Here is a 27,822-nt window from a genome sequence, read left to right as displayed (position 1 = left end):
GAGATTCTCATGGTGATGTGGTGGAACGGGAGATTCTCATCACGATGAGGTGGAACGGGAGATTCTCATGGTGATGTGGTGGAACGGGAGATTCTCATCATGATGTGGTGGAACGGGAGATTCTCATCATGATGAGGTGGAGCGGGAGATTCTCATCATGATGAGGTGGAACGGGAGATTCTCATGGTGATGTGGTGGAACGGGAGATTCTCATCATGATGTGGTGGAACGGGAGATTCTCATCATGATGAGGTGGAACGGGAGATTCTCATCACGATGAGGTGGAACGGGAGATTCTCATCATGATGAGGTGGAACGGGAGATTCTCATCACGATGAGGTGGAACGGGAGATTCTCATCATGATGTGGTGGAACGGGAGATTCTCATCATGATGTGGTGGAACGGGAGATTCTCATCACGATGAGGTGGAACGGGAGATTCTCATCATGATGTGGTGGAACGGGAGATTCTCATCACGATGAGGTGGAACGGGAGATTCTCATCATGATGTGGTGGAACGGGAGATTCTCATCACGATGAGGTGGAACGGGAGATTCTCATGGTGATGAGGTGGAACGGGAGATTCTCATGGTGATGAGGTGGAACGGGAGATTCTCATCATGATGTGGTGGAACGGGAGATTCTCATGGTGATGAGGTGGAACGGGAGATTCTCATGGTGATGAGGTGGAACGGGAGATTCTCATCATGATGTGGTGGAACGGGAGATTCTCATCACGATGAGGTGGAACGGGAGATTCTCATGGTGATGAGGTGGAACGGGAGATTCTCATGGTGATGTGGTGGAACGGGAGATTCTCATGGTGATGAGGAGGAACGGGAGATTCTCATCATGATGTGGTGGAACGGGAGATTCTCATGGTGATGAGGAGGAACGGGAGATTCTCATCATGATGTGGTGGAACGGGAGATTCTCATCATGATGTGGTGGAACGGGAGATTCTCATGGTGATGAGGTGGAACGGGAGATTCTCATCATGATGTGGTGGAACGGGAGATTCTCATCACGATGAGGTGGAACGGGAGATTCTCATGGTGATGAGGTGGAACGGGAGATTCTCATGGTGATGAGGTGGAACGGGAGATTCTCATCATGATGTGGTGGAACGGGAGATTCTCATGGTGATGAGGTGGAACGGGAGATTCTCATGGTGATGAGGTGGAACGGGAGATTCTCATCATGATGTGGTGGAACGGGAGATTCTCATGGTGATGAGGTGGAACGGGAGATTCTCATGGTGATGAGGTGGAACGGGAGATTCTCATGGTGATGAGGTGGAACGGGAGATTCTCATGGTGATGTGGTGGAACGGGAGATTCTCATCATGATGAGATGGAATGGGAGATTCTCATCATGATGAGGTGGAACGGGAGATTCTCATCATGATGTGGTGGAACGGGAGATTCTCATTACGATGAGGTGGAACGGGAGATTCTCATGGTGATGTGGTGGAACGGGAGATTCTCATCACGATGAGGTGGAACGGGAGATTCTCATCACGATGAGGTGGAACGGGAGATTCTCATGGTGATGAGGTGGAACGGGAGATTCTCATGGTGATGTGGTGGAACTGTATGATGCTTCATGGCAATATGGAGGGAAACCTCTGAGAAAGGTTTCCAACAACTCGTTGAATCTATGACACCAAGGATTAAAGTAGTTCTGAAGGGGAAAAGGGTCCAACCTGACTGTGGAGTCCGTATATGTTTATGTCAACAGTGTCGATAGTGTCCCCACCAGTCTGCAGACCTCATTGATATTGCCTTATTAAAGTCAGTATTGCAGAATAGCAGATTAATAATAATAATCAGAATAATAAATAATGTGTGAGGATTTTAGTCAAACTAAATCCTAAACTAAAATCAGACACACAAAGCAAGTCCACTACCGTGTGAGACAGCCGCCTGAAGGTTTGCACATTCACACTAAAAAACATTTTTTGTGAATAATTCAGTTTGCAGAAAAGTGGGATTAAACACCAGCTGCTGCACCTGCATGACCACCGCTGAGGCTTCATCTCTATCAGGGCTCTTGCCACAAGCTTCGGCTTGTTTCAGACTCAGTCAAGCTTTGCGGAATCGTCCATAAGAGGTGACACGCCGTTTGGCTCACGGTGACCGTTATCATGCAATATCACATATATCAATATCAAATATATTCCAGTGAATTCCAACCTCATCGTATTTCTAATGTCTTTTTGTATATTAAAGGTTGCATATTGGTGCAGTTATATATCTTCAGTGAAACAGCTGAGGCAGCAGATGCCCTTTAATATGGTGAAATGTCCCCAGTGTGCACACTTTTGCCCCCAGCTACACCAGTATCAGGCAACTTGTATTAATATTATATAGAAATCAAACCAATTCACATTAGGATATTATTGGTTTACATATATATTATATCATGATGTATTTTTATGATGTCTTATGACCAAAAAGAGCGAGTGTGGCTGTTCCCAGTGCAGCCAGCAGAGGGCAGCATTACACCAGGATGCAGTTCTGTGTGGGAGCTTTTGTGTGTGTTTTATTTTCACTAAAGCTTAGTTTGTACTCTGCTGTGACTCCACACATAGGTGGCTCATTCTCACACCCTTGTAGCTCGGTTGCTTATTGCTCTTCGCTAAGAAAAGACACATTAATTAAGAAAAAAATCTTATACTAATCTGTTAAATTGCTGTTTTTTTCTGCACTTCCTCTTCCAGGCTCACCATCTCAGCAGAATGTCCCATGCAGCTGGAAGATTTCCCCATGGACGCCCATGCTTGTCCCCTTAAATTTGGAAGCTGTGAGTAAATATGCCTCCGTGTAGATGCATGCATGGAGTATCTGCTTTCAGTAATGCAAGAAAGGGAAGAATATAAATATTCCCTGTCAGCAGTTTGAACGCCGATGGACATAAAGCCAACATAAAACAAGGACAAGAGTGAGAAAGCAGCTTGTAGCTCTGACACAGCCTCAGCTTCTGAGTCTTTATCCTTGCAGAGGACGAGGCAACGGGTGTATCTCAGTGTGTTTGACAGCCCGTGTCCCTCAGGTGCAAAGCTATTGTTGTGCCGGTGCAGGAGATAACCATCTAGACGCTGACACACTACTCCTGATTAAGCCATTAATCAACATGTCAGGGCTGCTCTGCTGCCTGCTTCACTGCCTCAGCTCTGTCTAACGGGGAACATCGAAACAAATATGCAGTCACACTGGAAACAGCTCGGGGTGCCCACACTCTCCACCAAGGTAACCTTTAAAAATTCAACCATACACCTTGCATGTGAACAGATAAACAGCCCTCCGCTTGATTCTTAAGCCAGTCGATTTCAGTCAAACTCGGTTTAAGATTAGCGTCCAACGTGTTCCCAAATGACGTATGGAGGAGGGTGATCCTGGGCCTCGGAGCTGCATGCGGATACTTATCCACTCCCACATCCGCTTTGGGCACCTTCAACCTGCGTCTGAGACCAGGGACAGGGGAAATAAAGACATCTGATGGAAGCTGGGATGTTCGGTGTTCATAATTCTGTTTTACTTATTTTAGCAAGAGCAACCGAACGCAGCAGCTCCCAGTATGACAAAAAGAGACAAAGACTGCGTTTCCTTCCACCTACTTTCATACGTTTTACTCCAAACCCAGTAATTATACTGCCTATGTGGGCACCCACAGCAACATTCTCAATCTAAACAAGACAGCATCATTTTACAACCCCGATTCTAAAACGTTGGGACTGTGTGTAAAATGTTGATAAAAACAGAAAACAATGATGTGCAAATCTCATCAACTCATATTTTATTCCCAGTGGAACAAAAACAACATTTACGTTTACATTTACGAGCAAAAAGACAGTTTACGTTTCATGTAAACGGTTCGTCCCTCTTCCGTCTTTACCGCTTACTCCATTGCAGGTGCATGAGGAGATGAGCCAATCCCAGCTGCTGCTGGCCAGGAGGCAGGGAACACCGGGGGAAGGTGGCTAGTCCATCGCAGGGACAGCACAGGGAGACAACACTCATTCCAAGGGAGAGTTTTACGTAGCACGCAGGTCTTTGGACATCATGACCTGGAGAGGGCCTGGAGAGGAACCACTGCATACATGCAAACGTCTCACAGAGAAGCCCAGGTTGGACCAGTTCCTCCAGCAATGGCCCCAGTGAAGAACCTGCTTGCATTGATGCAGCAGTGCTAACCATCACACCACCGTTCAGCCCAAAAAAACCCAAAATAAAACATAAAAACATGAGCTAATTCAGAATCTGATGCAGCTACACGCGTGTAAAAAGTAGTTCCAGCATGATTTTAGCATCGTGTAGCATCTCTTCTTCTTTTAACAACTGACTGGAAATGTGTAGGAACCAAGCGGCAACCTCCGCTGGTTAAAAGTGAAGCCGAAGCAGAAGTGCATAAAACTGCAGTTCCTCCTTCATCCACTAGGGCACATATGTCAAAGTCAAGGCCCGCGGGCCACATTATCTATGGCCCCCGGGATGATATTTGATTAGTATTAGAACCGGCCCGCAGGCTGTAGCCACCCGCTGGTGTTTTGCACGCACCAATACTACATTTCCCACAATGCAACGGTAACCCGCGAACTCACTGCAGCGCAGCAAGCAGACCTCTGCTTCATCATTCATTAGCAGTCAGAGCAGATGTCAACTTTCAGCTACCTCCTCCCCAAAACATGGCTAAACGGAAGGTGGATGCTGAGAACGAGGGGTTTCAAGCTAGGTGGGAGGCAGAGTACATGTTCACTGAGGTAAATGGCAAACCTGTGTGTCTTCTGTGTGGAGAAAGTCTGGCTGTAATGAAAGAATACAATCTAAGAAGGCACCATGAAACGTAAGAAACACACAAAGTATTTTGTCTGTGTGCCACATATTTTTGCATTTTATTTTATTGTATTTTATTTATTTATTTATTTATATTTATTTTTCAGTTAATGGATTCAGGGAAAATTGCAGATAAGAGCCATGAGAAATAATACAACTGATTTGATTTATTCTATATTTTCTCATTTTACTATTTGAAGCAGTAATTGGTAGGATAATAGAGCGGGATAATATTGCATTTTCAGTTTATAATGCATGCAGTTTCATTTATGCATTTATCTTGATATAAGGAACTTATTTCGTTTCTGAAGGAAAATTGCTTTTTTGCTGTTTGCCTGTTGAAAATGTTTTCTCTTTAACTTACTGACAAAGCCATAAGAAAATATTTATTCATTTAATGTACAGGACATGTGATTTTTCTTTGAAGGCAGTTTGTTCTTGTCTGTGTGCCTGCTGAAAAATGTTTTCCCGATTATTCATTTAATCATTAAATAATACACTGTGTTAGGTCTTGGTTCAATAGGCTACGTGCAATAATTTCAATATGTTTTAATAAACATTGAACCAATCCGGCCCTCGGCTTATGGCCAATTTGTTTTTTTGGCCCTCCGTGTATTTGACTTTGACATCCCTGCACTAGGGGCTGCAAAACAGAGCAAATCCCCATAGACTCCCATGTTAAAGAGACCAACCTCACAGCAGAAATAAACATGTTTACAGCAGAAATAAACATGTTTACAGCCTGGTTTTAGGATTAATAGGTCAGGTTTACCTTCATGACAACTGTGGAGGGAGTGAATTTTTTTCTAACTCGCCCGTTTAAAAGAAATTTGATCTCGAAGTTCGGCAAATTTAGGGGCGTGTCCTTTTGATTGACAGGTACCAATCTCCCGCTTCAACAAAAAACAACAGAAGAACAACCGCGGTTTTTAGCCGGTTAACAACGTGACTTAGCTTTAGCCCGCTTACCTCCGTTATTTGGGTAGCTCCTGTTATCTAGGGGTTAGCTCGGTTAGCTTTTAGCTACAGAAAGCTAAGAGTTAGCTCTTCAGAAACCTACAGGTGACTGCACGGAGACTCCGTTCATCTCTTTATGTACAGTCTATGGTAGGAACTGAGGAGACCAGTTGCTGGAGTTTTAGGACAGGAATATGGTCCCATTCTGGCGCAGGATTCTAGCTGCTCATTAGTCCCGGTTCTTGGTTGCTGAACTTTTTCTTTCATGATGGTCCAGATGCCTTGATTTGGTGAAAGGTCTGAACTGTAGGCAGGGCAGCCACACTCTTCTACTATGAAGTTGGAGTATGTGGTTTAGCATCCACTTGATCACTGGGCTCATCCTGTACATACAGAGATTCCTCCCAAATCTCTCAATTTTATAATTGTCTCCCAGTTTTTAATCTGTGTGTTTTAGGTTGGCTGTCTGCCCATCTGAGGGACTCTGCCTCTCTAAAGTGTTCCTTTTGTAGACCTTTATACACTGATCCGGCATCCGTTTATGTGTTTTGCGCCATCTTGTGTCGGAGCCATTTTTTGCAGTGGGAACCGTTTACCTGCAGACACTGATTGATGAATGGATCTGGACTGAAACGATGGACAGTGGTTCATTTAGATTCATATACTTCATGTTTCTCCTAATAATAAAAGGCATCACACAGGTCTACGCTCAAGCTTGTTCCATCCTCCATGAGAAGCAAGAACTTTGTTCTTCTTTATGATGCTGAAAGAACAAGAAAAAAAACTCTTTCATCGGGTCACTCTATCCTCCAGGATCTGCTTCATGTGAAATATACCCGCTGATTTCATATTTAACGGGAAACTTCATGCGGCAGGGCGGGTTGTGCATGCAGCTGCATCCGTGTTTTAATGCCACATGTTGTAAACATGTTTGTACTTTCTCACCACCTGGATCAGCTGTTTTAATAAAACAATTTATTTTATCTGCAACAGGAAGAATCTGGAAGCGGCAACCGTGTTAACCACTAGGGGTGGGAAAATCCAATCGAAAAATCGGAAATCTGGATTTTTTTTCTTCACAATTTTAAAATCGATTTTTTTTGTTAAAAACACGATTTTTTTCAAATAAATAAAATTAATCCACCATATAATTTTTGTCATTTTCATTGGTTTTATTGATCATTTTACTTGACTTCTTGGGCATTATAGCCACAGAATGATGATTTGGCTACTGTGTTGTTTTTTCCTAACTGAAATCAAGAAAAATTACTAGAAAAAAAAAGTTTTATAAAAAATTTTTGTTTTTAATTACAAAAATCATCAATATTGAAGAATTTTGAGAATCGCAATTTAAATTGAATCGGCACCAAAAAAAATCGGAATCGAATCGAATCGGGACAAAAGCATATCATCACAGCCCTATTCACCACGCCCACCTCAAGTATCCGACCAATCACACAATACCTCTCGAAGCCCCGTATGAAAAAACTTCTGCCAGCCTGATGTGTCGAGGACTGTCTTCAGTCACGTTTCCAGGAACAAAATAACATCATTTTCTTCTTGAGACCTCGAGAACAAGAAAGCAGTTCTCTTGTCTTCTGGCTTTAAGCTTTAGTCATGTTTCTCCCAAATGAGCCATTTACTCCCTGCGGCCTTCTTCTCTTAGTTCATTAGCAATAACTAGCATGATAGCAGGGTTGGTTGAGCCACGTTAAACTTGACAGCAACGTGGAAACGCAGAGTTTTGTGTCGAATTGACAACTTTTCACCAAAGCTCACTGTTCTGCTGTTGTTGGGAATAAAATTTCTGTTAATAGTTCAACCAACTTCTGTCGAACATCCCTGCCTTCTGCTCGCCCAGGGAACCAGGGGCAGTCTTCATGGATTAAAGGTCCGTGTTCTTTGCATTCAGCTTTTTTCCACAGCTGTTAGAACAACTAAGAACACTGCATGTCCACCCAGATATAAAAAGATGGGCGGAGCCTCTGTGACATCACCCGTAGGTTTCTGAAGAGCTGAATATAAGCTTGGTGGGCGGTTCCTACCATCACCATCTTGGCAGGGGCATGCGCGTCGTCTCACCCGGAAAATACAAATATGGGCAAAGAGGTGGAGCTGAGAGGGGGGCTGTGAGCGTCATGGTGGATGATTGACATTGAGTGAACTCCGAGCTTTCTGTAGCTAAAAGCTAACCGAGCTAACCCAGAGATAACAGGAGCTAACCAGCTAACGGAGGTAAGCGGGCTAAAGCTAAGTCACGTTGTTAACCGGCTAAAAACCGCGGTTATTCTATGTTCTTCTGATTTGAAGCCAGAGAATGGTACCTGTCAATCAAAAGGACACGCCCCTAAATTTGCCGAACTTCGAGATGAAATTACTTTTAAACAGGCAAGTTAGATAAAAATTCACTCCCCCCCACCGTTGTCATGAAGGTAAACCTGAAAATGGATTTTTGTACCAGGCTGTAAACATGTTTATTTCTGCTGTGAATTTGGTCTTTTTAACATGGGAGTCTATGGGGATTTGCTCTGTTTTGGAGCCCCTAGTGGATGAAGGGGGAACTGCAGTTTTTTGCTCTTCCTCATAGGCTTCACTTTTTACCGTCGAAGGTTGCCGCTTGGTTTGTACCTTGTTACGTTACGGACCTATGATGCTATCTCTAGTTTTCTGAGCTTTCTACAGTGTTAAAGTGTTGAATACTCATCAGATATATGAGGGGCGCCGTTTCTTATCACCTAAACACATGTTTGAGTTTTCCAGCACGCTCTATATTCAGTTTCCATGGCGATGGAAACAATTAGTTTTAGAGTGTTTTTTCTACTTTTTAAAATTTTTAAATTTTAGTGACGTCCTGGGGGACGGACTCAGTGATTGGTCATCTTCTCTAGGTTGTGCACGTTCACGTGAAGAAAGCCACGTCCACCTTCACTGCTCAGTATAACTACTCCTAGCAGTTGACCAATCAGAAGCAGCCCGCAGGTAGAAGGCGGAGCTTTCTCTGTCCGCTTGTTTCTACCAGAGCCTGATCTGAGAGGATCAATACAAAATGAATGAAGGGGTTTGTGAAAAAATGCTTGATTATTTTCTGCCCTGTGTACATAAAAGAGACACTTTAATCTAATCAGTTGTCTACTTCACCCCCAGTTGCTTTTTGGTTTGTACCAGTTTCTTTTCCAGCCTTTAGTTGCATCAGATTCACAATTTACTCAGATTTTCCTCACAATGATAAAATGTCTGACATGTTGTTTACGTTCTATTGGGACTAAAACATTGGTTGATGCCATTAGCAAATAATCAATCAATCAAGAATATTTTATTCATCCCAGAGGAGAAATTCAAGGTTCCAGTACAACCCGTCCGAGGTTTTACAAAAAAAACACATAATAATACACAGATCACAGAACAGGTCATAAACTGAGGCCTCGCAGCCGGCTTTATCCGGCGCCGCCTTTAACAGAGTAGAAACAACATGAGGAAAAAAAAGGAAGTTTCTCTGTACCGCCCTCACAGGGCAGTCTAGAGGTTCAACAAAAAAAAAAAACCCCTCAAAACAGAAAAGCACATATTCAGACAATCACAACATAAGGAAAACACATGGGAGGGCGTGGTCGGGGTGGGATCTCCCAGCACAGCCAGTCAGTTCGCAGCCGAGAAGGCGCGTCCAACCAACTCGCTGTCCGTTAGTAAAGGGAGAGATAAGGACCGGAGAGTGTGTCTGTAACTGTGAGTGTGCATATGTGTGTGCGTTCAGTGAGCGATGGTGTGTTCAGACCAAACGCGTTTTGAGCGTCAAAAAACGTTCAACACGCTGAACGCTCGACACTGGTCACTAAACTGCCACTTTGGTGTCCGACATCCAAAACGCTCCCAGTGCTCCTGCCGCTAGTCTGGAGCAAGCGGCGAAAGCGGAATGATTGCGGATTCAGTAGAGCGATGGCAACATATCCTGCTACATTGCCAAATCAGTAACATTCAGCTTTTTAGCAAGGAATGGTTATCCTAAATATTGCACAGAGTAATGGCATCTCAGCCCCGTGTCTGGGTTCACCACAGGAATCCTCCAGGAGCTGCGAGCTGATCGCCCTGATTGGTTGACGCCATGCGTCAAGTGGCAAATGTTCAGCTTTACCCATCTCTGGCTTTTGATGTGCGCGTTCATCGCGGCACGCCGATGCCCAAAACGCTCAAAACGCGACGCGAGAAAGCTCGGCGCCCCCTTGCCGCGCCTCCACATAGACTTTACATGGAAACCTGCCGCTCTTAACGCTCAAAACGCGTTTGGTCTGAACACACCGTGAGTCTGTTAGCTATCCTTCGGTTCATCTGTGCAACCTGATGTAAACGCAGCCTCGAGCTGAAATAATGAAATTCTTGTTCCATTTAGACTTCACACAACATGCCAACTGTTTTGGAACTAGCAAAACTAGCAGTTGTGATGTTTACATGAGTTGCAGGTAAAACCTGCTTTTCAGACTTGCAAACTTCCCTCAAAACTTAGATCTGGCTTTCTCTCTCACCTAGGAGGTGTCTTCTTACTGCAGCCTTCATGTTTCGCCTGCATTGCCAAATCTGGTGACAGACATGTGCAACCAGATCTATACATCTAACAAGCATGGTGTTCTTAGAAAAACAAGCCCAAAGGTGTTACTTATCGTAAAGCCTTGTTTCCTCCAGCAGGTGCAGATGGGGTAGTGGGGTGAGGTGGGGTGGGAAACTTTTTTAGTGTGTCAAAGTTTTACAAAGTTTCACATGGAGACGAAAATATTGCTGTTTGGGTTTTTTTTATTGTGTCTTATGCAAGTATACTGCAGAAATACACTGTAATAATGGACGCCGTATGAACACCAGACGAGGCAGAGGACTCCTAACACCATCGCTATGTATTTACCCACAATGCAACTCTACATTGCATTGTAGCACTGCTTTATGGAACTCCCTTCCTCTTGTAAAAACTTGGAAGTGTACCCTATTATCCTATCCAACCGGCTGGTTTTCTTTGACCTTCCCACTGGGCTACCAATCTAACCAATCCAACCCAAAAGGGTGGAGCCTGACACAGTGAAACCTTCGGATTGGTCCTGTACAACCTGGCAGAAAAACAAAGCAGGATGGCTCCTCGTTTAGAGCAACAAATTTATTTTTGTTTATTAACATTGAATTAGTGTCAAGTAGAAAGAAACTATTTGATGTCCGCCATTCTCCACTTTTGTTTCTGAGTCATGTTTTGGAAGTTGTCGTGCTGCGACGGTATTGTATGACGCCATGCAGCGACGCCATGCAGTGACGCAGCTGAGGCATCTGTCGTAATCTGGCTGATACTTTGCCTCTCAGGTTTGGTTACAGTTGGCTTTAGGAAATCATAGAGTGTATAAAAAAGATGGACGAAGCCTCCGTGACGTCACCTGTATGTTTCTAAAGAGCTGAATTGAAGCTCATTGGGCGGTTCCCCATCACCATCTTGGCAGCGTCACACGTTTTGTGTCTCCCGGAAAATGTGAAAATGGGGAAAGAGGTGGAGCTGGGGGGGGGGGGGGGGGGGGTCTGTGAGCATGGGGGTCGATGATTGACATATAGTGACCTCTGACCTGCCTGGAGCTAAGAGCTAACCTGGAGCTAACCAAAGCTAACCAGCTATTGGCTGTTAGCCGGCTAAAAACTCTGTGGTTGCGCTGCACTCTGCCTTTTTGAAGTGGCAAGTAAGTACCTGTCAATTTATGTCAAATTTCAAGATGAAATCAGCTTTAAACAGATGAATTATACAAAAAATTCATCCTTAAGAGGGAGTGTTAAATGACTTAAAGCTGCAGTTGCTCTACATTCCTCCTCCTTGAAGTTTGATATGGGTACCGGTCAATCAAAAGGACACGCCCCTAAATATGTCAAATTTTTATATGAATTCACTTCTAAACGGAGGAGTTTAAACGTAAACCTATTAAACCTAAAATTTTTATTTTAGGATTTTTATACCAGGCTGTAAACATGTTTATTTCTGCTGTGTAGCTGGTCTTTTTAACATGGGAGTCTATGGGAATTCACTCTGTTTTGCAGCCCCTAGTGGATGAAGGGGGAACTGTAGGTTTTGGCACTTCAGCTTGGCTGCTGCTTGGCAGGAATGCAATGACATTACAGTTAACCTCACAACATAGTAAGTTTTTCTTAGGGATAATATTACAATATTACAGCACTGATAATCTTGTTTTATTAAAAAAGAACAGAAAATGTTCAGGTTAAAAATAAAAAATACAAATTGAAATTGATGATTCCTTTACTGATTTTGTGAAAATGTCAAAACTTTGTATTCATAATATTGCAGGGACAATGCTTTGGATGAAAAACTAGATGCATAACTCAGAAACTGTGTCTAGTTGATGATGAAAAGGAAAAAAAACTAAAGTGAGCTTCGTGTTAATGGAATTCTATGCTTTACATGCTGGATCTATTTTCAGCCTGTATGCTCTGTAAGTGTGTTTAAGCAGCTTTGTAAACTACATACAAGCATCATCTGTTACAACATGGAGGGGTAGAAGTCCCACTGACCTGGAAACTTAATAAACAGCCCTTTTCTACTGACCAGAAAATGACTTTTAAACCCAACACCACAGAAGAAGAATCCCGCCCCTACCAGGTTGCAAGCTGTAAACATTACTGGTCTGTATGTCCTGTTTTTCTCAAACTCCATTAACCTCAGCTAATCCTTTGACCTAATGGACAGCGCTCACCCAGGAGCTCAAGGCTCTCGGAGCCGCAGCAGACCTGTCCTTCGCTTGTGCTAATCACCTTTCATGTACTGAACTCTGCCCCTATCAGTCCAGCTTGTGTCAGCTCGGTTCAGCGGTGTGTTCAGCGCAGTTTAGAGGAAACGTGTCATGGATATAAAATCTGCCATAAAGTTTGAATTTGATGCTTTTCACTGTGCTACATTGATGTTTTTTGTAGTTTAATTTGTGTTTCTTCAATGCTAATCCAGGCACACAGAATCTTGAAAAGTTTTTTATTTTATTTTATTTATTGGTGTATTTATTTTCAGCTTGCAGCATCGACCCCACTGAGGCTGCGTCTGTTCAAATGAAGCCAGAGCCAGAAGATAGTTAGGTTAACGCGGGGTAAAAACAAAAATCCAATTAGTGTAAAAGAGCTTTCTATTTAGCTAATTAATCTTGTTTGGTCTAAAAGTAACTAAAAGTCTTCCTGAAACAGCCTCAAAAGCTCAATAATTACCATCTTATTCATTACTATGGAACTTTTTGCTGTCATGATGCTGCAAAAGTCTCAGGCCGGTTCAGCATCTGGACTCTTCTCCTGTGAGGACTCACTGTTGTGATGGATGCAGAATGTGGTTTAGATGAATGACTAGTTGACCTTTAAGGTCCATGTTGCCTCGGTTGCCCGTACTTGCTGATTTGCTCCCTGGGACATCAGAAGAATAAGGTCGTACCTGACAGAACACATGACACAGCTCTCGCTTCAGGCTCTGGTCTTTTCATACATTAGCTACTGTAAGCTACCTCACTGGAAGGTCTGCCTGCATGCTCGGTAAAACCTCTGCAGATGATTCAGAAGGCAGCAGCATGTCTTCAACAAGCCTAAAAGAGCTTGTGTCACTCTGCTGCTAATCACGCTTTACTGCCTTCCAGTCGCAGCACCAAGGCTCTGCTTCTGGTCTGCAAAGCAATAACTCCTCCATGCATCCAGAGTTGCTCTCCTCCACAGTTACACTCTACCAGAGAAAGATGCGTTCTTCCACCACCACTACAGGAGGCTAAATTACTAGCCAGACTCTTTTCCTCCATTGTTCCACGATGGTGAAAACAACCTGCCAAACTGATGATCGGAGGTTTTCTTCCTGTTAAAAGGGAGTTTTTTGTTTTTTCCTTCCCACTGTCGCCTTTTGCAGCTCAGGATGGAGGATTGGATCCAAGTCATGACTCGATGCAACCAGTTGGTTTCTATTATAGGATATGTATGAATTGGCTTGAAATGATTTGTATGTAAAGTGCCCTGTGACAACATTGTTGTGAAGTGGCGCTATACAAATAAAGCTGAATTGAATTGAACTGAATTGAATTGAATTGAATTGATAGACAGATAGACATTACACTTCCGTTTTCTATAATTTATGGGCTTATCATCTCCACCGTGGAGGTTATGTTTTTGCCAACGTTTATCTGTTTATTTGTTTATTTGTTTGCAACGCTGCGTAAAAACTACTGGATGGATTTTCATGATGAATGGATCTTGGTCTGATTTAGGTTCTATAAAATGTTGGGAGTGATCCGGCCCACCAATTGGAACCAGGAATCTTTTGAAAGAGTCTTTATCGATCCGAGATGGGTCCGTTTTCAGTATATATAAATAAAACTCCACAATAAAAGGTCAGGATTTTTGGCCAAAAGTTATGATTGATCAAAGTGGATCCCGGCAACATTCTGGATACAACCATCCAGAACAGGGAAAATAGGGGATCTAAAGAGTTTTTATCACTGCAAGAGAAAAAATAAAGGTATGAATAGGAACAGACATCACAACAAAGCCAAAACACCAGGATTCATTATCAATGTATCTCTAATCTTACAATCTTTCCGTATAAAATGAATGTAGGACTAGAACAGGTTGGAAATGGGTGGAAATGAGCTGCTTTTTGAAGGTCTGCAGTCTGACAGTGATTTTCTAGCTTATTTTTTGTTTGCGTTATGAGACTACAAGTGTCCAAATGGAGCCAGAGCCAGAAGAGAGTTAGGTTAACACAGGGTGAAAACAAAAATCCAGTTAGGCCAAAACAGCTTCGTAACTGGTTAATTAATCTTGTTTGGTTGAAAGGTAACTACTAAACGTCTTCCTGAAAGTTCCTTAAAAGCTCAATAATTAACATCTTATTCATCATTTTGGTCAATAAATACAGATAATATCTTTAAACTGTTTGCTCAGTGGTTGTTTGACAGTCTTTGAGCTTGTTAGAGTTTCTTTTTTTGTAAATGCACCTCAGTGCGTGAAGAGAGGTGAAGAGAAAGAAGTCCTGGCTTAGATAACTGCTTTAGATGGTTGTTTGTTTTCATGTTCTTTTTAAATTTTTTTTATCACATGAAGTGTCCACAGACTGCTTAGCGGTCACTTCACAATATGGCTAAAAAGCAATAATTCTAAATAAAATAGCAGCCTATTGCCTACTATAAAAAAATATATTTTTTTAAAAATGTACTTTTTTGTTAATTATTTCTTTTACTAAATTATTCATGTAAGATGCATTCTTATGTTTCATCAGAATTTATGCAATGATACCTTTAAATTAGTTTAGACTTAATGTGAAACACAAAGTTTATTGGTAAGTGTGCGTTGATGTTTTTTCTTTTTTTCTCTAGTCTTGTTATTTTTGTATGGAGGGTTTAATAATTCAGTTCCTGCTGGTGTTTCTGTTCTGGTCTCATTGATAGTTGAAATAATGGTTCCCACTTCACAAATGAATGGAGGAAGTGTGTTTACCTGCAGACCTGAAGTGCAAATTGAAAGTAAAATTAGACTGAATTTTTCTCATTTCCCCACAGCCTGTTAACTCAGTCAGTCCAGCAGCTTGTTTTTCACAATGAGTCACATCAAGTAGTGTTTATTAGACCTTTTCCTCTTTTCTGCTTCATTTTACTATTGATATTGGACAGAAAAGCGGACAAACACAAAGCTTTCCGAGCAGAAATACGAGAAATGATACCAGAAATACTGCATCCATATACTATCTTTGTTCTCCTGTTTCCAAATACCGAGATTGTTTTCTTTACTTGGAAGAACCTCACAAGACAGAATGTAAAATGCAGACGAAGTTAAAAGCTGAATAACCACAACAAAGGCACATGATGTTCATAAACTAAAAGCATGAAACCTCTGCAACACTGTCTCCGTTACCCGGGTGACGAGTACGACAGTAGGAACTGATGATGGTATCAACATCTCTGTGTGACAACAGTTTTTCCAGTGACCTCATGCTGCCCTGATCGTGATCTTTAACTAGATGGAACCAAGTGCTTTTGCTTCCCAAACTTAAAACAAAGGTAACTGGAAATGGGTTGTTTTACCACTTCAGGTAAAGAAAGTTGTCAAAGATTTCTATTTCTCCCACCACAAAGCATCAAAGTGACGTTATTTCTGCATCGTTTCGGTTGTACAACCTGCTGCAGCACCTTCCTCCCCACTAGGGTCTCTGTACCTTCTTTTTATTTGTGTTTAAAGGATGGTTTTCAAAGAGATGGATGGAAATAGTAAAAACTGGGTAGAAGCAACGTTGCATGAGGGGAATACTGGAGAATGGAAACTTGTTTATAAACCGAGTCTGAGCTTAATAAGATCCGACTGGCCAGCAGCTCGCTCTGCATCTTTTTCCTTTGGTAGATGGGGAATGTGGCTTGTTGTGTAAAAGTCGTAAAAAGTTTATTTATATAGCACAATTCATCGACAGGCTCATTCAAAGTGCTTTACAGACAGTAAAACATTAGAAAATAAAAGCATAGTTTATAATAAAATTAAAGGAAAATGAAAAAATTTTAGATAAATCGTGATAAATTCTTGCAGATTTACTTAAAATAAACTTAGAATAACTTTGAATAAAAAGTACTGAAATGTAGCTGAGAACAGGTGAGTGTTTAATCTGCAGTGTTTCAGCTGATCTGAGGCTTTCTGGGACACCGGCTTCCCGTTCTTTTCGCCCCCCCTCCCTGACAACACAACTCGGCTGGGTTTACTCACTCCCAACCAGTCAGCAGAAAACATCTCTGTTTTCAAAATGTACTTTTAGCAACTTTTAAAAACATTTTTTCAAAATTTGCTTGAAAACCTTTTCAAAGCCTTGTTCGTGTTCTTCCTTTAAATAAAGGTTAAAAAATCCATAAAAATAAGAATAATTGAGAAAAAGGGAGCTGAGTTATGAGTGGCGTTTTCTTTTTCTGTGAATTCTGAGCTGTTCCTGAAACCGCATGGCTCCGCTTCAGGAGACATGTATGACTCCGGCAAATCCTCGGTAATTTCTCATGTCTGAGTCTCATGCCATCCAGGGACAGCTAAAGATGGAACAATCTGCGTCTTGCCAACTTGGCATGAGGTTTACTGGCCCAAATTCCACTTTTACATCATCATCACCATTTTTTTCTGATTTGAAAAGAGGAAACACTGAAAAATGATTTCACTCAGTGTTACTGTAAAATAGTTCAATCGTGCTTTTTATCCACTCAGCTGAGCTCACACTCCATTTCAGACTCATAACATATGCATATGAGTTCACCTTCTCCTGCTGCCATTCATGCAAACATGCCTCCTTTAGGTAAAAGTTCCACCTCAGAGCAGCGACGGCTGCAGATGAATCCAACCATAACCTACAGGATGGCGACTAAACAAGTCTATTTCTACTTTCAGGAGGATTTTTTTTCAGGAACCCATGTCCATAATAGCTTACACATTGGGCTTGATAAATACATATAACCTGCACATTGTTCATATTTGTTGGGATGTATGACGAGCAAAGTTCTGCTTTCCAAGCCCGTCTTAAAACACGAAGAAGAAGGAAGTCCACTCTCTTTGTAAATGGTCAAACGAGATATGAATGTTTCGTTTTTATAAAATAAGAACTGTGGGTTTTTGTTTTTACGGGCACATTCCTCGTTGGGGAAATGTGAACGCGCCAAATAAATTCTGATTTGGATCAAAGAAGTGGACTCCAACAAACGCAGGTCACGTTCCGTTTCAAGCAGACCAAATACAGGAAGTGGACTACAAAAAACAAAGTTCACTTCCTGCATTTGATGTCAGTAAAGGTTTATTTATATCGCACCTTTCAAGGTAAAAATCATTAAAGCACTTCACAACAAAACAAAACACTAAAACAACATAAAAACAAAACATTAAGAAAAAACATAAAAACAAATAAAACTAAGTAAAAGCAAGATTAAAAAGATATGTCTTGAGCTGCTTTTTAAAAGAGATCGCCAACTCAGCCCATCTCAGGCTGAGAGGAAGGGAGTTCCATAAAGCAGTGCTACAATGCAATGTAGTGTTGCATTGTGGGTAAATACATAGCGATGGTGTTAGGAGTCCTCTGCCTCGTCTGGTGTTCATACTGCGTCCATTATTACAGTGTATTTCTGCAGTATACTTGCATAAGACACAATAAAAAACCCAAAACAGCAATATTTTTGTCTCCATGTGAAACTTTAACTCCAAGTTTTCTTCTTCACACTGGTCTTGTTCTCTCTTTTGCTAAATACTACTGCAGCGCCATCTGTGGTGAGAATGGGGATATATTGTTCTAATGGTTCGGCTCGTTTAGCTAAAGTGCAGCATGAACATGATCTCAGTCCACATGGATACACTCCCCGGCCTCTTCCATGCGGTAAGGAGGTGTAAGTTAGTTAATGCACCCTAACTTAACCCTTTAAAGTCCAACCTTAGAACAGCTGGGGAGAAAAGTCCAATTTTTTAAAACTGAAATCTTTATTTGACCTGTGAATAAAATCTGAAAAAAATGAACGATTTATTTTTTGGTATTTTTACCATTTATTCCAGTGTGATAGATCAAAATGATTGTAGTGTGGTCCTATGCATTTTGGTAACCACCAGAATGCAGGAGACCAGTATCTTATGGTACACCACGGGGTTTTGAGTAAAGTTTCTACCATAAAGTCTCAGAAACAGTATGGATCAAACATGATACATTTGGCTTCATTGGGTTGAGGCTGATCTTTAGTGGGAGAAGGCATCTTAATGAGAAGTAACAATGAATGAGGCGGGTGTGTATGTGCGCTTATGTACATGCAAATGTATGTAGGTTGTTTTAGGTTCTTTTTCTCTTTTTCTCTTTTTCTCTCTTTTTTTTTTTTTCTGTTTTCTCTTCTCCTTTATTCTCTTTCTGTCTCTCTTCTGTCCTCTCCGGTCCTGTCCAGCAATACAAACTTTTTAATACAAATGATTATGTAAAATAAATAGAAAAAATATAATAAGAATCCAGAATATCAAGGGGAGCATTATATCTGTAATGCTTCCCTTGGCAAAGTACATTTTCCCATCAGAATACAGCATTCAAAAAATCATTCTGCCTGCTTAAATGCTGGACAAGACAAAAAAAAAATAAAATAGGAACAATGAATGGGATTACTGAAAGCAAAAATAGCTGAAAGTGTCCGGACAGATGTGGAAATGTTTCAGAGATCACATGATATTGGAGAACTAACAACCTCCCACACAGCTGCCATACAGACCCACATCTTTACCAATTAATAACACCTCTATAAAACAGATTCTTTTAATAGGTGTAAAGATGATGTTTGTACAGATAATTCAGTCCCAATCCTGGCTACATTTAAAGTCCACCTGCCCACCTATAAATAAACACATGCAGCTTTTGCTTTCACAATGCACATAGATGCTTTGTGTAAATGGGACACAAAATATGCAGTTTCTCAGTGTGAAACACAGCTAAGGTCCTGTTCCGTTTGCAGCTGCCTGTTTGTGCTGATGTACAGCGTTATAAGCCTTTTGGTTGTACTGGAAACCGGCAGTTCTGCAGATACAGAAGCCTCTCGCGCTGATGCTGTACTGCAAACTCCACACTGTAAAGAAGATGCACTAAATCTGTGTGTCAGTCGTACTGCAGCGTCCAATCACACAGTGCTGCACTAATCCAGCAACTGTTGTGTTACAAGACTTAACTGCAATTTAGTTTGACCTGAGTCCACCAGCGTGTGGATTATCATCTTAAAGACAGCGCAGCATTGTCTTAAATATGTCCACGACAGAGTTACAACACACATAATCATCATGTCATGAAAATAATGTACACAATTCATGTTGTCCACTACTCAATGTTCATTTCCTTTATGCTCATGATGACTTGATCTGCACTTAAACACTCTAGAGACAAAAGGTCAAGACTTTAGGTTGTATGTTGGAAGACTGAAGTCACATTATGTAATGGCTTAACCAGAATTGCTTCAAAACTTTAGATATGAAAGATGAATGTGTGTGATGTAGAGATTTATGCTCATCAGACGCTTACTTCATTCATCACACACTCACATAAAGCGGGTTCCCCATTAGAAGACATTTTGGAGCTGATTTACAGCCACATGTTACGCGAGAAAGTTCACATCTGGAGGCTGAGTGGATAAAATACTTGTATGTACAGAACACGTCCTGTCTGCCGTATTCTTCTGTTTTACTTCATATCTGCACTTCCATCCATCTGTCCGTCCATCTATCCTTCCATCCTTCCATCCATCCAGTTGTCCGTCCAGCCATCCATCCATCTATCCATTCATCCATCCATCCATGCATCCATCCATCCATCCGTCCATCCATCTGTCCTTCCAGCCATCCATCCATCCATCCATCCATACATCCATCCATCCATCCATCCATCCATTCATTCATCCATCCATCCATCCGTCCATCCATCTGTCCTTCCAGCCATCCATCCATCCATCCATACATCCATCCATCCATCCATCCATCCATTCATTCATCCATCCATCCATCCGTTCATCCATCTGTCCATTCATCCGTCCATCCATCCATCCATCCATCCATCCATCCATCCATCCATCCATCCATCCTTCCGTCCTTCATCCATCCATCTATCCATCCATCCGTCCTTCAAGCCATCCATCTGTCCGTCTATCCTCCCGTCCATCCATCCATCCAAGATTTGAATGTGCAGTTAGTCTATCAGCCACACGAGGAAGCGTTTTATTTTTCTCTCTACACTGGACTTGAAAAGTTTGGGAACCACAGTAATATGCTAGCTAATGTAGCTAGCCTGACTCTGGTTCTGATTTCGGTACCTTTACAAGTTCTCCAAACCTCTGAGTGAGAGCAATTTGTGCACAAGAACGGGCATGTGCAGATGGATTGAAGGGGGAGGGACAAATGGGAGTTGCATTTGACATCATCCAATCATTTAGAAGAGACCGGTTAAAATGATTGGATGGTGATTTTAACTCCTGTCCATTCCAGAGGTGATTAAACTGATTATATCTGTGTTTCTGTGTTGACCCCCCCCCCCATTCGGCTGTTTGGAGCTGCCAGCCTGAGACCTGCTATGGACTCAAGGCCGAGGGCAAATTGTTTTCCTTGCCTAGAACCCAAACAGTCATATCTGGATTCGGCTTCCCAATGGCCTTGGGCCGGTACAACCCCCCCTGAGAATGGAAGAAGAGATGTTCATAGATGCTCTGTCCCCCTCCTCATCCACCCCCGGTCCCCTCCCACATGACTCACCGCCTCCCTGGACTTTGTGTGTCTTGTTTGAGTATGTGCTTGGTATTTTTCTCTGTCTCTTTGGACTGCGTCATCTAGTGGCGCGGTCCGGAGTTATATGACCTTTTTTCCCTTGAGCCCTTAGGATCCTATTGTGTCTCTGTTCTTATCTGTTATAAGGCGGCGCCGGTGAAAGACTGGCTGCGTCCCTTAAGTTTCAGCTTGGTTCTGTATTCTTCTTTTGTCATTAATGTTACATGTCTGTATGTCAAGCCTTGGACGAGCTGGTTTGAACTTTGAATTTCCCCTCGGGGATGAATAAAGTATCTTTGATTAGAGCGTTTAACCAATCGGTTGCAGTCGGGACGTGAAGGGAATTTAAGCAAAATACTAAAAACTGCTCCTAGAAAACATCTACACTGCCTTTAATGCTACAAACGTGTGGAGCGCTGAAGGAGAGGTGAAACATTTTCATTGGATGATCAGATCTGAAGCCATTCAGTGTCTCCACCGTTCCCGGTGGATGGCTCTCGCTGTCATGCTGGGAGACAGAAGTCCACTAAAGGACAGAAATGCTTGATCAAACCTTTCATGCTTCAATGGTTCTCCAGACATATTTAGTCTGTCCAGATGACTCTCATCTGGTCTGATTTTACGGTATCATGATGTTACTGCTGACATGTTACAGGACAAACCGTCCTGCACAGCAGCACATCCTCGTGTCTTCTCTAAATGTTAAACCACAGATCTCACTTTGGACACTGCTCTGTTTGAGTGATTTGAGCTGTTTGTTGGATACGAGCTGCTGACATTTCTGCCCTAACAACAAAGTCCATGTCATTGTCCTTCAGCTCTTTTCCGCTTGTCATTTTAATGTGAAGTCCCCACCAGTCTCTGCATCGTCACCCTGGTGTAGGACTGGATGTTAGACGCCTCCATCGTACCCGTATGGTCACATCTACCTCTTCTCATTTATTCCTGCTCTTCCTGAACATCGGTTATCTGTACTTTATCATGGTTTCTAGAGTATTTTTGCTCTTTTGAGCTTGTGTGTGTTCCTGTGATTCTCAGATCTTACTTTAGACTGAGTCTAAAGCACGTTTTTTTTTCCAGCAAGCTTCCAGTTGGATGTAAAAGTCTTCTCCTTGTTTCACTGCCCTTTCTGTTTCTGTAAAAGATGGACATTTATAGTTGATCACAAAAGTGAATATTTGTGGTTTTGCAGATGCATATCCTGTCTCAGAAGTGGTCTACACATGGACTCAGGGTGCAGCCAAGTCAGTGGTGGTGGCAGAAGAAGGCTCCCGACTCAACCAGTACCATCTGATCGGTCAGACAGCGGGGACAGAAGACATCTTCACCAGCCGAGGTGAGGCGACAGTAAACTGAGTTATCTCTCAGCTTGCGAAACAATTTTCCTCTGTAAAGATAACAGACGTGTCCAGTGATGCTTTTCTGAGTGGCCTATAAAAGTAAACATCTGCAGCACATGTGGGCTGAAGATAAGTTTTCTGTTTCATGAAAACTCCAGAGAAAAGCGTAAAAAGGTGTTTCATTGTTTGGAAGGAGATAAATGAAGACCTCGGATTAAAAAAAAGTCATCAGCATGAATGCAGGTTAAAAAGTCTTCAGACGCCATCAGAGTGAGACAAAATGTCAGCAGATGAGGTCATTGTTAAGGCCTTTACACACCTACTCGTCTGAATAATTTATATGGTGATATTTTCAGTTCAGCGACAAAATTACATCCAATGATTTAGCAAATTTTTAGACATTTTTTTTTAAACTGAGGTAGATTTTTCTTAATATTTGCATCTGACAGACATAAAATCAACCAGAGAAGGCGTGTTGACTGAGATCACCGGCTGTGAGATACAGGCGTCACTTTCACTGCTATTTCATTCAGAATCATCATGGCCGAGCGACTTTATCATGTCTTCTCTGCTTCTTAAAGCAAGCAGTTAGCTGCTAAAGCAGATCCTCCAACTGTCCCACAGACGTCCTAAAGTCCGTCCTGAAGCGCTTTTCCAGCTTCAGAACAATGAAACTCACCAAGTTCTCCTCTCTCCTCTAGAACTGGACAAACTCAGCCCCTCTTTTTGTCTTTTCTTTTGCAGCATCAGCCTGATGTTGTTGATGTGGAATCCAGCTTGAGAGTTTCAGAATTTTCATCATTTATTCACAATTTCGCATCACACTTGGTGCAAATAGAGAGAAACGTTGATAGTTCACCTCCGAGTAATTTGAAGTCTTGTGTCGTTTCTTCGCATTGGTCCCGGTGTGTAAAGGCCTTCAGCCTGACATTATTTAATGTTTATGAAGAAGAATTAAACAACAGCAGAGCTGTGAAACAGAAGCTGTTATTGCTCATTTCCTGCATTTTTAGAGGCCAGCATTGAGTGTCATTAATGTACGTTTTTATTAAAACAGAATTTAGAAAACAGAGATCTGCTGTGTTCTCTTTACCACACAGCAGTGTTTCTTTGTTGGGACGACATGTACCTGGAAGGTACTCAGAGACACTTCAGGGGGTGCAGGAATTTCTTTAAAAGGCTAAATTTTGTGAAAACTGTGCTCATTTTTACCAAGAAATTCCAGATTATTCATATAGTTTTATAATCATATATTTAATAACAAAATATACTTGTACTTTTTTGCACTGACACATATTAAAAATAAGTTTTGTTTTTTTTATTTATAGGTTATTGTGCTGTTATTTTTACTGGTTTGGTCCGTTTCAAACCAAAATCTGGTGTATCTTACACCTGTTATAAACTGTAAACTGACACTCCTGGTTTAGGAGGTTCTTGTTGTTCTGCATTGAGAACGATGCTGAAGATGAGAACAACCAGGCACAACCATACAAACATTTACATCAACATCCACCTCAACATTCTGCACTCGGTCTGAATGAATAAATAAAGATTATACAAAAATGATTCCAGCATGGTGTAAAGGGGAACTGTTACAAACATGATTCAGAATATCAACTCTCTCCAGGTCTCCTGAGTAAACATGGCCAATACTTGATGACGTGAAAGCATAACAACAACATATCTAAACACCACATTTACTCAGTTGTTTGGGCTAACGCTGCCAGCTGAAATGCAACAGCTGAAACGTATCTGATGCCCATGTCGTGTTCAGTGACATTTACAAAAATATCCTTCAGATTTGTTGGACAGATGGGTGGAAACATGCTGGGTTTACATCTGTCATTAGCACTACAAGATGCTGAGTTTGAGGGGTCTCTTGGTGGTAATCTGGTACGATGCCACCAGATGTCACTACATCCTGCACGTATAATGAAAAGCGCCATGTTAAGCGACAGTAACGGTGTGTTCAGACCGCTGGTCACTAAACTGCCACTTTGGTGTCCGACGCCCAACACGCTCCCAACCCTCCTGCCACATTTGCCGCTTTTCTGGAGCGAGCGGCAAACGCGGCGGAAAAGAGGGAGGGGAAGGCGGAGCTTTTCTTCCGGTCAGTCTGAATGATGGCGGATTCAGTAGAGTGATGGCATGGTTTTATTTAATAAATAAAGCTAGAGAACATTGTCGTAGGGCAGTGCCAGTCACTGTTAATGCAACAAGAGCCGCCCCAAACAAAGCGTTGCTTGGCAACGCATCCTGCTACGTTGCCATATCAGTAACATTCAGCTTTTTAGCAAGGAATGGTTATCCTAAATATTACACGGAGTAATCGCATCTCAGCCCCGTGTCTGGGTTCACCACAGGAATCCTCCAGGAGCTGCGAGCTGATTGGCGCCATGCGTCAAGCGGCAGAAGTTCAGCTTTCTCTGGCTTTTAAAGCGTGTTCTGCGCGGAATGCGCGTCAAGCTTAAAAACCTTCTTAAATTTTCGGCACGTTCCGCGCGGAACGCCGACACCCAAAACGCGATGCGAGAAAGCTCGACGCCCCCTTGCCGCGCCTCCACATAGACTTTACATGGAAACCTGCCACTCTTGACGCTCAAAACGCGTTTAGTCTGAACACACCGTAACACAGGAATTGCATCCCATCTGTTAGGCTATAAGGCTAATCATACCCTTCGTTTTGACGCGTCGTACAAATTACCTGGTATAAATTCAGTCAGCAAAACAAAAGCTAACAATAATTTGTGGGTGTTTCCATTGAACAGTGTTTAGTGCATTAGCCTCAAGTCTTGTAAAATTGCGTTGCTCTCGTGAGATTTTGCGAAAATTGCCACGTAGCGTTATTTTGAGGTTTTCTCGCTGCTGTGGCTTTTCAAAGCTCTTCGCCATCATTTTCTTTTCTAAAACTCTGAAATTCGCTGTTATTCGTTCCACACCGCGCCATCTTTACCGACACGTAAATGAGAAAAAAAAAAATCCATTGCACTTTTGCGATCTGTTTCTATATCGAAACGTCTGAAAAGCTACCTCATGAGAGCATAAAAATGTTTTAACAACATATGATACTTTTTTCTAAATGTAGGTGTTTCCATTAAGGTTTTTTATTGCGATATTTAGTTTTTGCGTAATTCTAGGTGTAATGGAAACGCACCCAGAGAACACTTGTCGACATTAAAATAAATTAAAAGTGCATTTTTTTTCCCCAACACATTAAGAGCTAAGCATAATATTTCTATGCAATTAAGTGTCATTTTCCTTTCTTTTCATGCTATTTATCTCTCAAGCAACATTTTCTTTCTCTATTGCAGCACCAGTCAGAACAGTATCAGACAGGAGCTGTAATTTTAAGCCTCCACTTCAACCCTGTTATTCTCTGTGTGCGTGTGTGTGTGTGTGTGTGTTATTACAGTGTGTATCATCTAAAGATGTTGTGTGAAAAAAATGTTTTCAAATCACACTGGATAGAGACAATGAATGAATCACAAGGATTTGAGAGTGCCTCCCACACAGAGCCAGCTGTCTCTGAGGCTGCCAAGAGAAAAGAGAGGGTGGAATAGGGAGAGGTGGGAGGAACGCGAGGGGAGGGGGGGGACAAAAAAAAATCACTTATCCGTGGTCTGAGCCATTGGGTCTGTAGGGTTAATCTGTATGCGGGCCCATCGGTTGTGCTTTTACCGAGTGACGTCACAGCTCGCGGATTGGCTACTGTGGAGGAGTCTCGTGGAACGAGGGGCAAGCGGCATCGGCTTAATTCTGTTACGTAAAGAATAATACACTCCTGCTGCGTGGTGGTTGGTGCTCACTATCACAGAGGAGGGGGTTCCTATAGCTGTGCCACAAATAGGAATAGTTAGATTGCTTCATTTTGCTTCTGACAGGAGAGGAAATGTTTACAGTGGATGATGTATGGGAGCTAAGTGTTTGTTGCTAGGTATGCCACACCGCTTCTTTTCCACAGCTGCAGTAAAAACCGCGCATGCTCATGGTTGTGGAAGACCCAGAATTCGAGCAAACTTTAGATTGTTTGTCCCTTTTTACTCATAGCGGAGTCAGCTAGCTAAAAAAGGAAGGCGAGTCACACAGAGCCAGTGTGATCTTAATTAGGTTGCTAATCTGAGGTTCAAGCCCTCTTTAACAAGCCAGGAATAGCTCAGCAACATGCTCTGCTCTCATGTGGTCGCAGTGACCTCTGACCTCTCAGGTTTAGCCAACGTGGAGGAAATATGGACACAGGAATGCGAATCGGGATGAGTAAACCTCATCATTTGGTTACATTATGCAGATCAGTGCCTCCAGATTTTAAAATAAGAAGCGTAGTTTGGTTTGGATCTTTACTCACCAGTTGACCAACATGGCTGCGTTGTTCTCCGCGATGAACGGCAGTTCTCCACAGACGCTCCGAAAACCAAACAGTAAAATCCACCACAACCGCATTGTTTTTACACCTTGGAGGTTTCCATCCACTTGCAGTCCCAGCAGGCGGTCAGATCAGAGCAGAGTTCCCCGGCTGTGCCACCGCAGAGCAAAGCTGCTGGCGAGTCGTCCGCTGAGTGAAGGCAACACAGGTGCCTCTTTCACTGAGGACATGATGCTCCTCGTTGCATCGCAGAGACCATCCAAACTTTGCCCCAGTCCCTCTCAGCCCCCCTCCGCTTCAGGCATCTGTGCACCTGCGTGTAATCACTGCTGACCCAGGTCTGTTTGAGTGTTATCACTCAGGCAAGGCAAGGATGCACGTCCCCAATCAAGAGTGGCCTGGCCTGACAGAATGGGATGGACTCTGTGGCAACACACACACACTAACGCACTCACAGACACATACTCTTGCACATAGAAAGAGAGAGACAGAGGGAGAGTGAGAGAGATATACAGCATGCAGATTGTGACAAGGGATTAGCGAGACAGAAAAATCCGATTTTGCCAGGAGAAAGCAGCAGTCATCTGTGGATTTTCTATAGTTTATCAGACTCGCCGGCTCGGCGGGATTTTTCCAGAAAAAAATCCTTCAAACGCAATCTTCAGTTTGTTAACAGGATGTGATGATTCCTCAGCTAACCTGTTTTCCTCTTTCCTTCCTCCAACATTTCATCTCACTTTGAAATGAGAATCTATCTGCTTGTCTGTCTGTCTGCCTGCCTGTCTGTCTGTCTGTCTGTCTGTCTGCCTGCCTGTCTGTCTGTCTGTCTGCCTGCCTGTCTGTCTGTCTGTCTGTCTGTCTGTCTCTCTGCCTGTCTGTCTGTCTCTCTGCCTGTCTGTCTGTCTGTCTGTCTGTCTGCCTGCCTGTCTGTCTGTCTGTCTGTCTGTCTCTCTGCCTGTCTGTCTGTCTCTCTGTCTGTCTGTCTGTCTCTCTGCCTGTCTGTCTGTCTCTCTGTCTCTCTGCCTGTCTGTCTGTCTCTCTGTCTGTCTGTCTCTCTGCCTGTCTGTCTGT

The 27,822-nt window shown here is 42.5% G+C and overlaps 2 protein-coding genes across 2 annotated transcripts in view; one reads left to right on the top strand and one right to left on the bottom strand.

Annotated features, from left to right (window-relative positions):
* The window catches only part of gabrb3 (gamma-aminobutyric acid type A receptor subunit beta3), a gene marked incomplete at both ends in the record, with an annotated part of 90,214 nt that extends 63,386 nt beyond the window's left edge, over nucleotides 1–26,828 (bottom strand). Inside the window, one exon of the mRNA XM_079244859.1 lies at nucleotides 26,734–26,828. Within this exon, the coding sequence (XP_079100985.1) occupies nucleotides 26,734–26,828 (95 nt within the window). The remainder of the gene's footprint in view (nucleotides 1–26,733) is intronic.
* The window catches only part of gabra5 (gamma-aminobutyric acid type A receptor subunit alpha5), a gene marked incomplete at both ends in the record, with an annotated part of 44,276 nt that overhangs the window by 11,470 nt on the left and 4,984 nt on the right, over nucleotides 1–27,822 (top strand). The window contains 2 exons of the mRNA XM_079244861.1: nucleotides 2,724–2,806; nucleotides 22,244–22,387. Of these exons, the coding sequence (XP_079100987.1) occupies nucleotides 2,724–2,806; nucleotides 22,244–22,387 (227 nt within the window). The remainder of the gene's footprint in view (nucleotides 1–2,723; nucleotides 2,807–22,243; nucleotides 22,388–27,822) is intronic.

The sequence above is a fragment of the Telmatherina bonti genome (genome assembly GCF_933228915.1).
Source record: "Telmatherina bonti genome assembly, chromosome: 8".
NCBI lineage: Eukaryota > Metazoa > Chordata > Actinopteri > Atheriniformes > Telmatherinidae > Telmatherina > Telmatherina bonti.
Note: the sequence above shows the minus strand (reverse complement) of the source record. Positions and strands in the feature narration are given on the sequence as shown.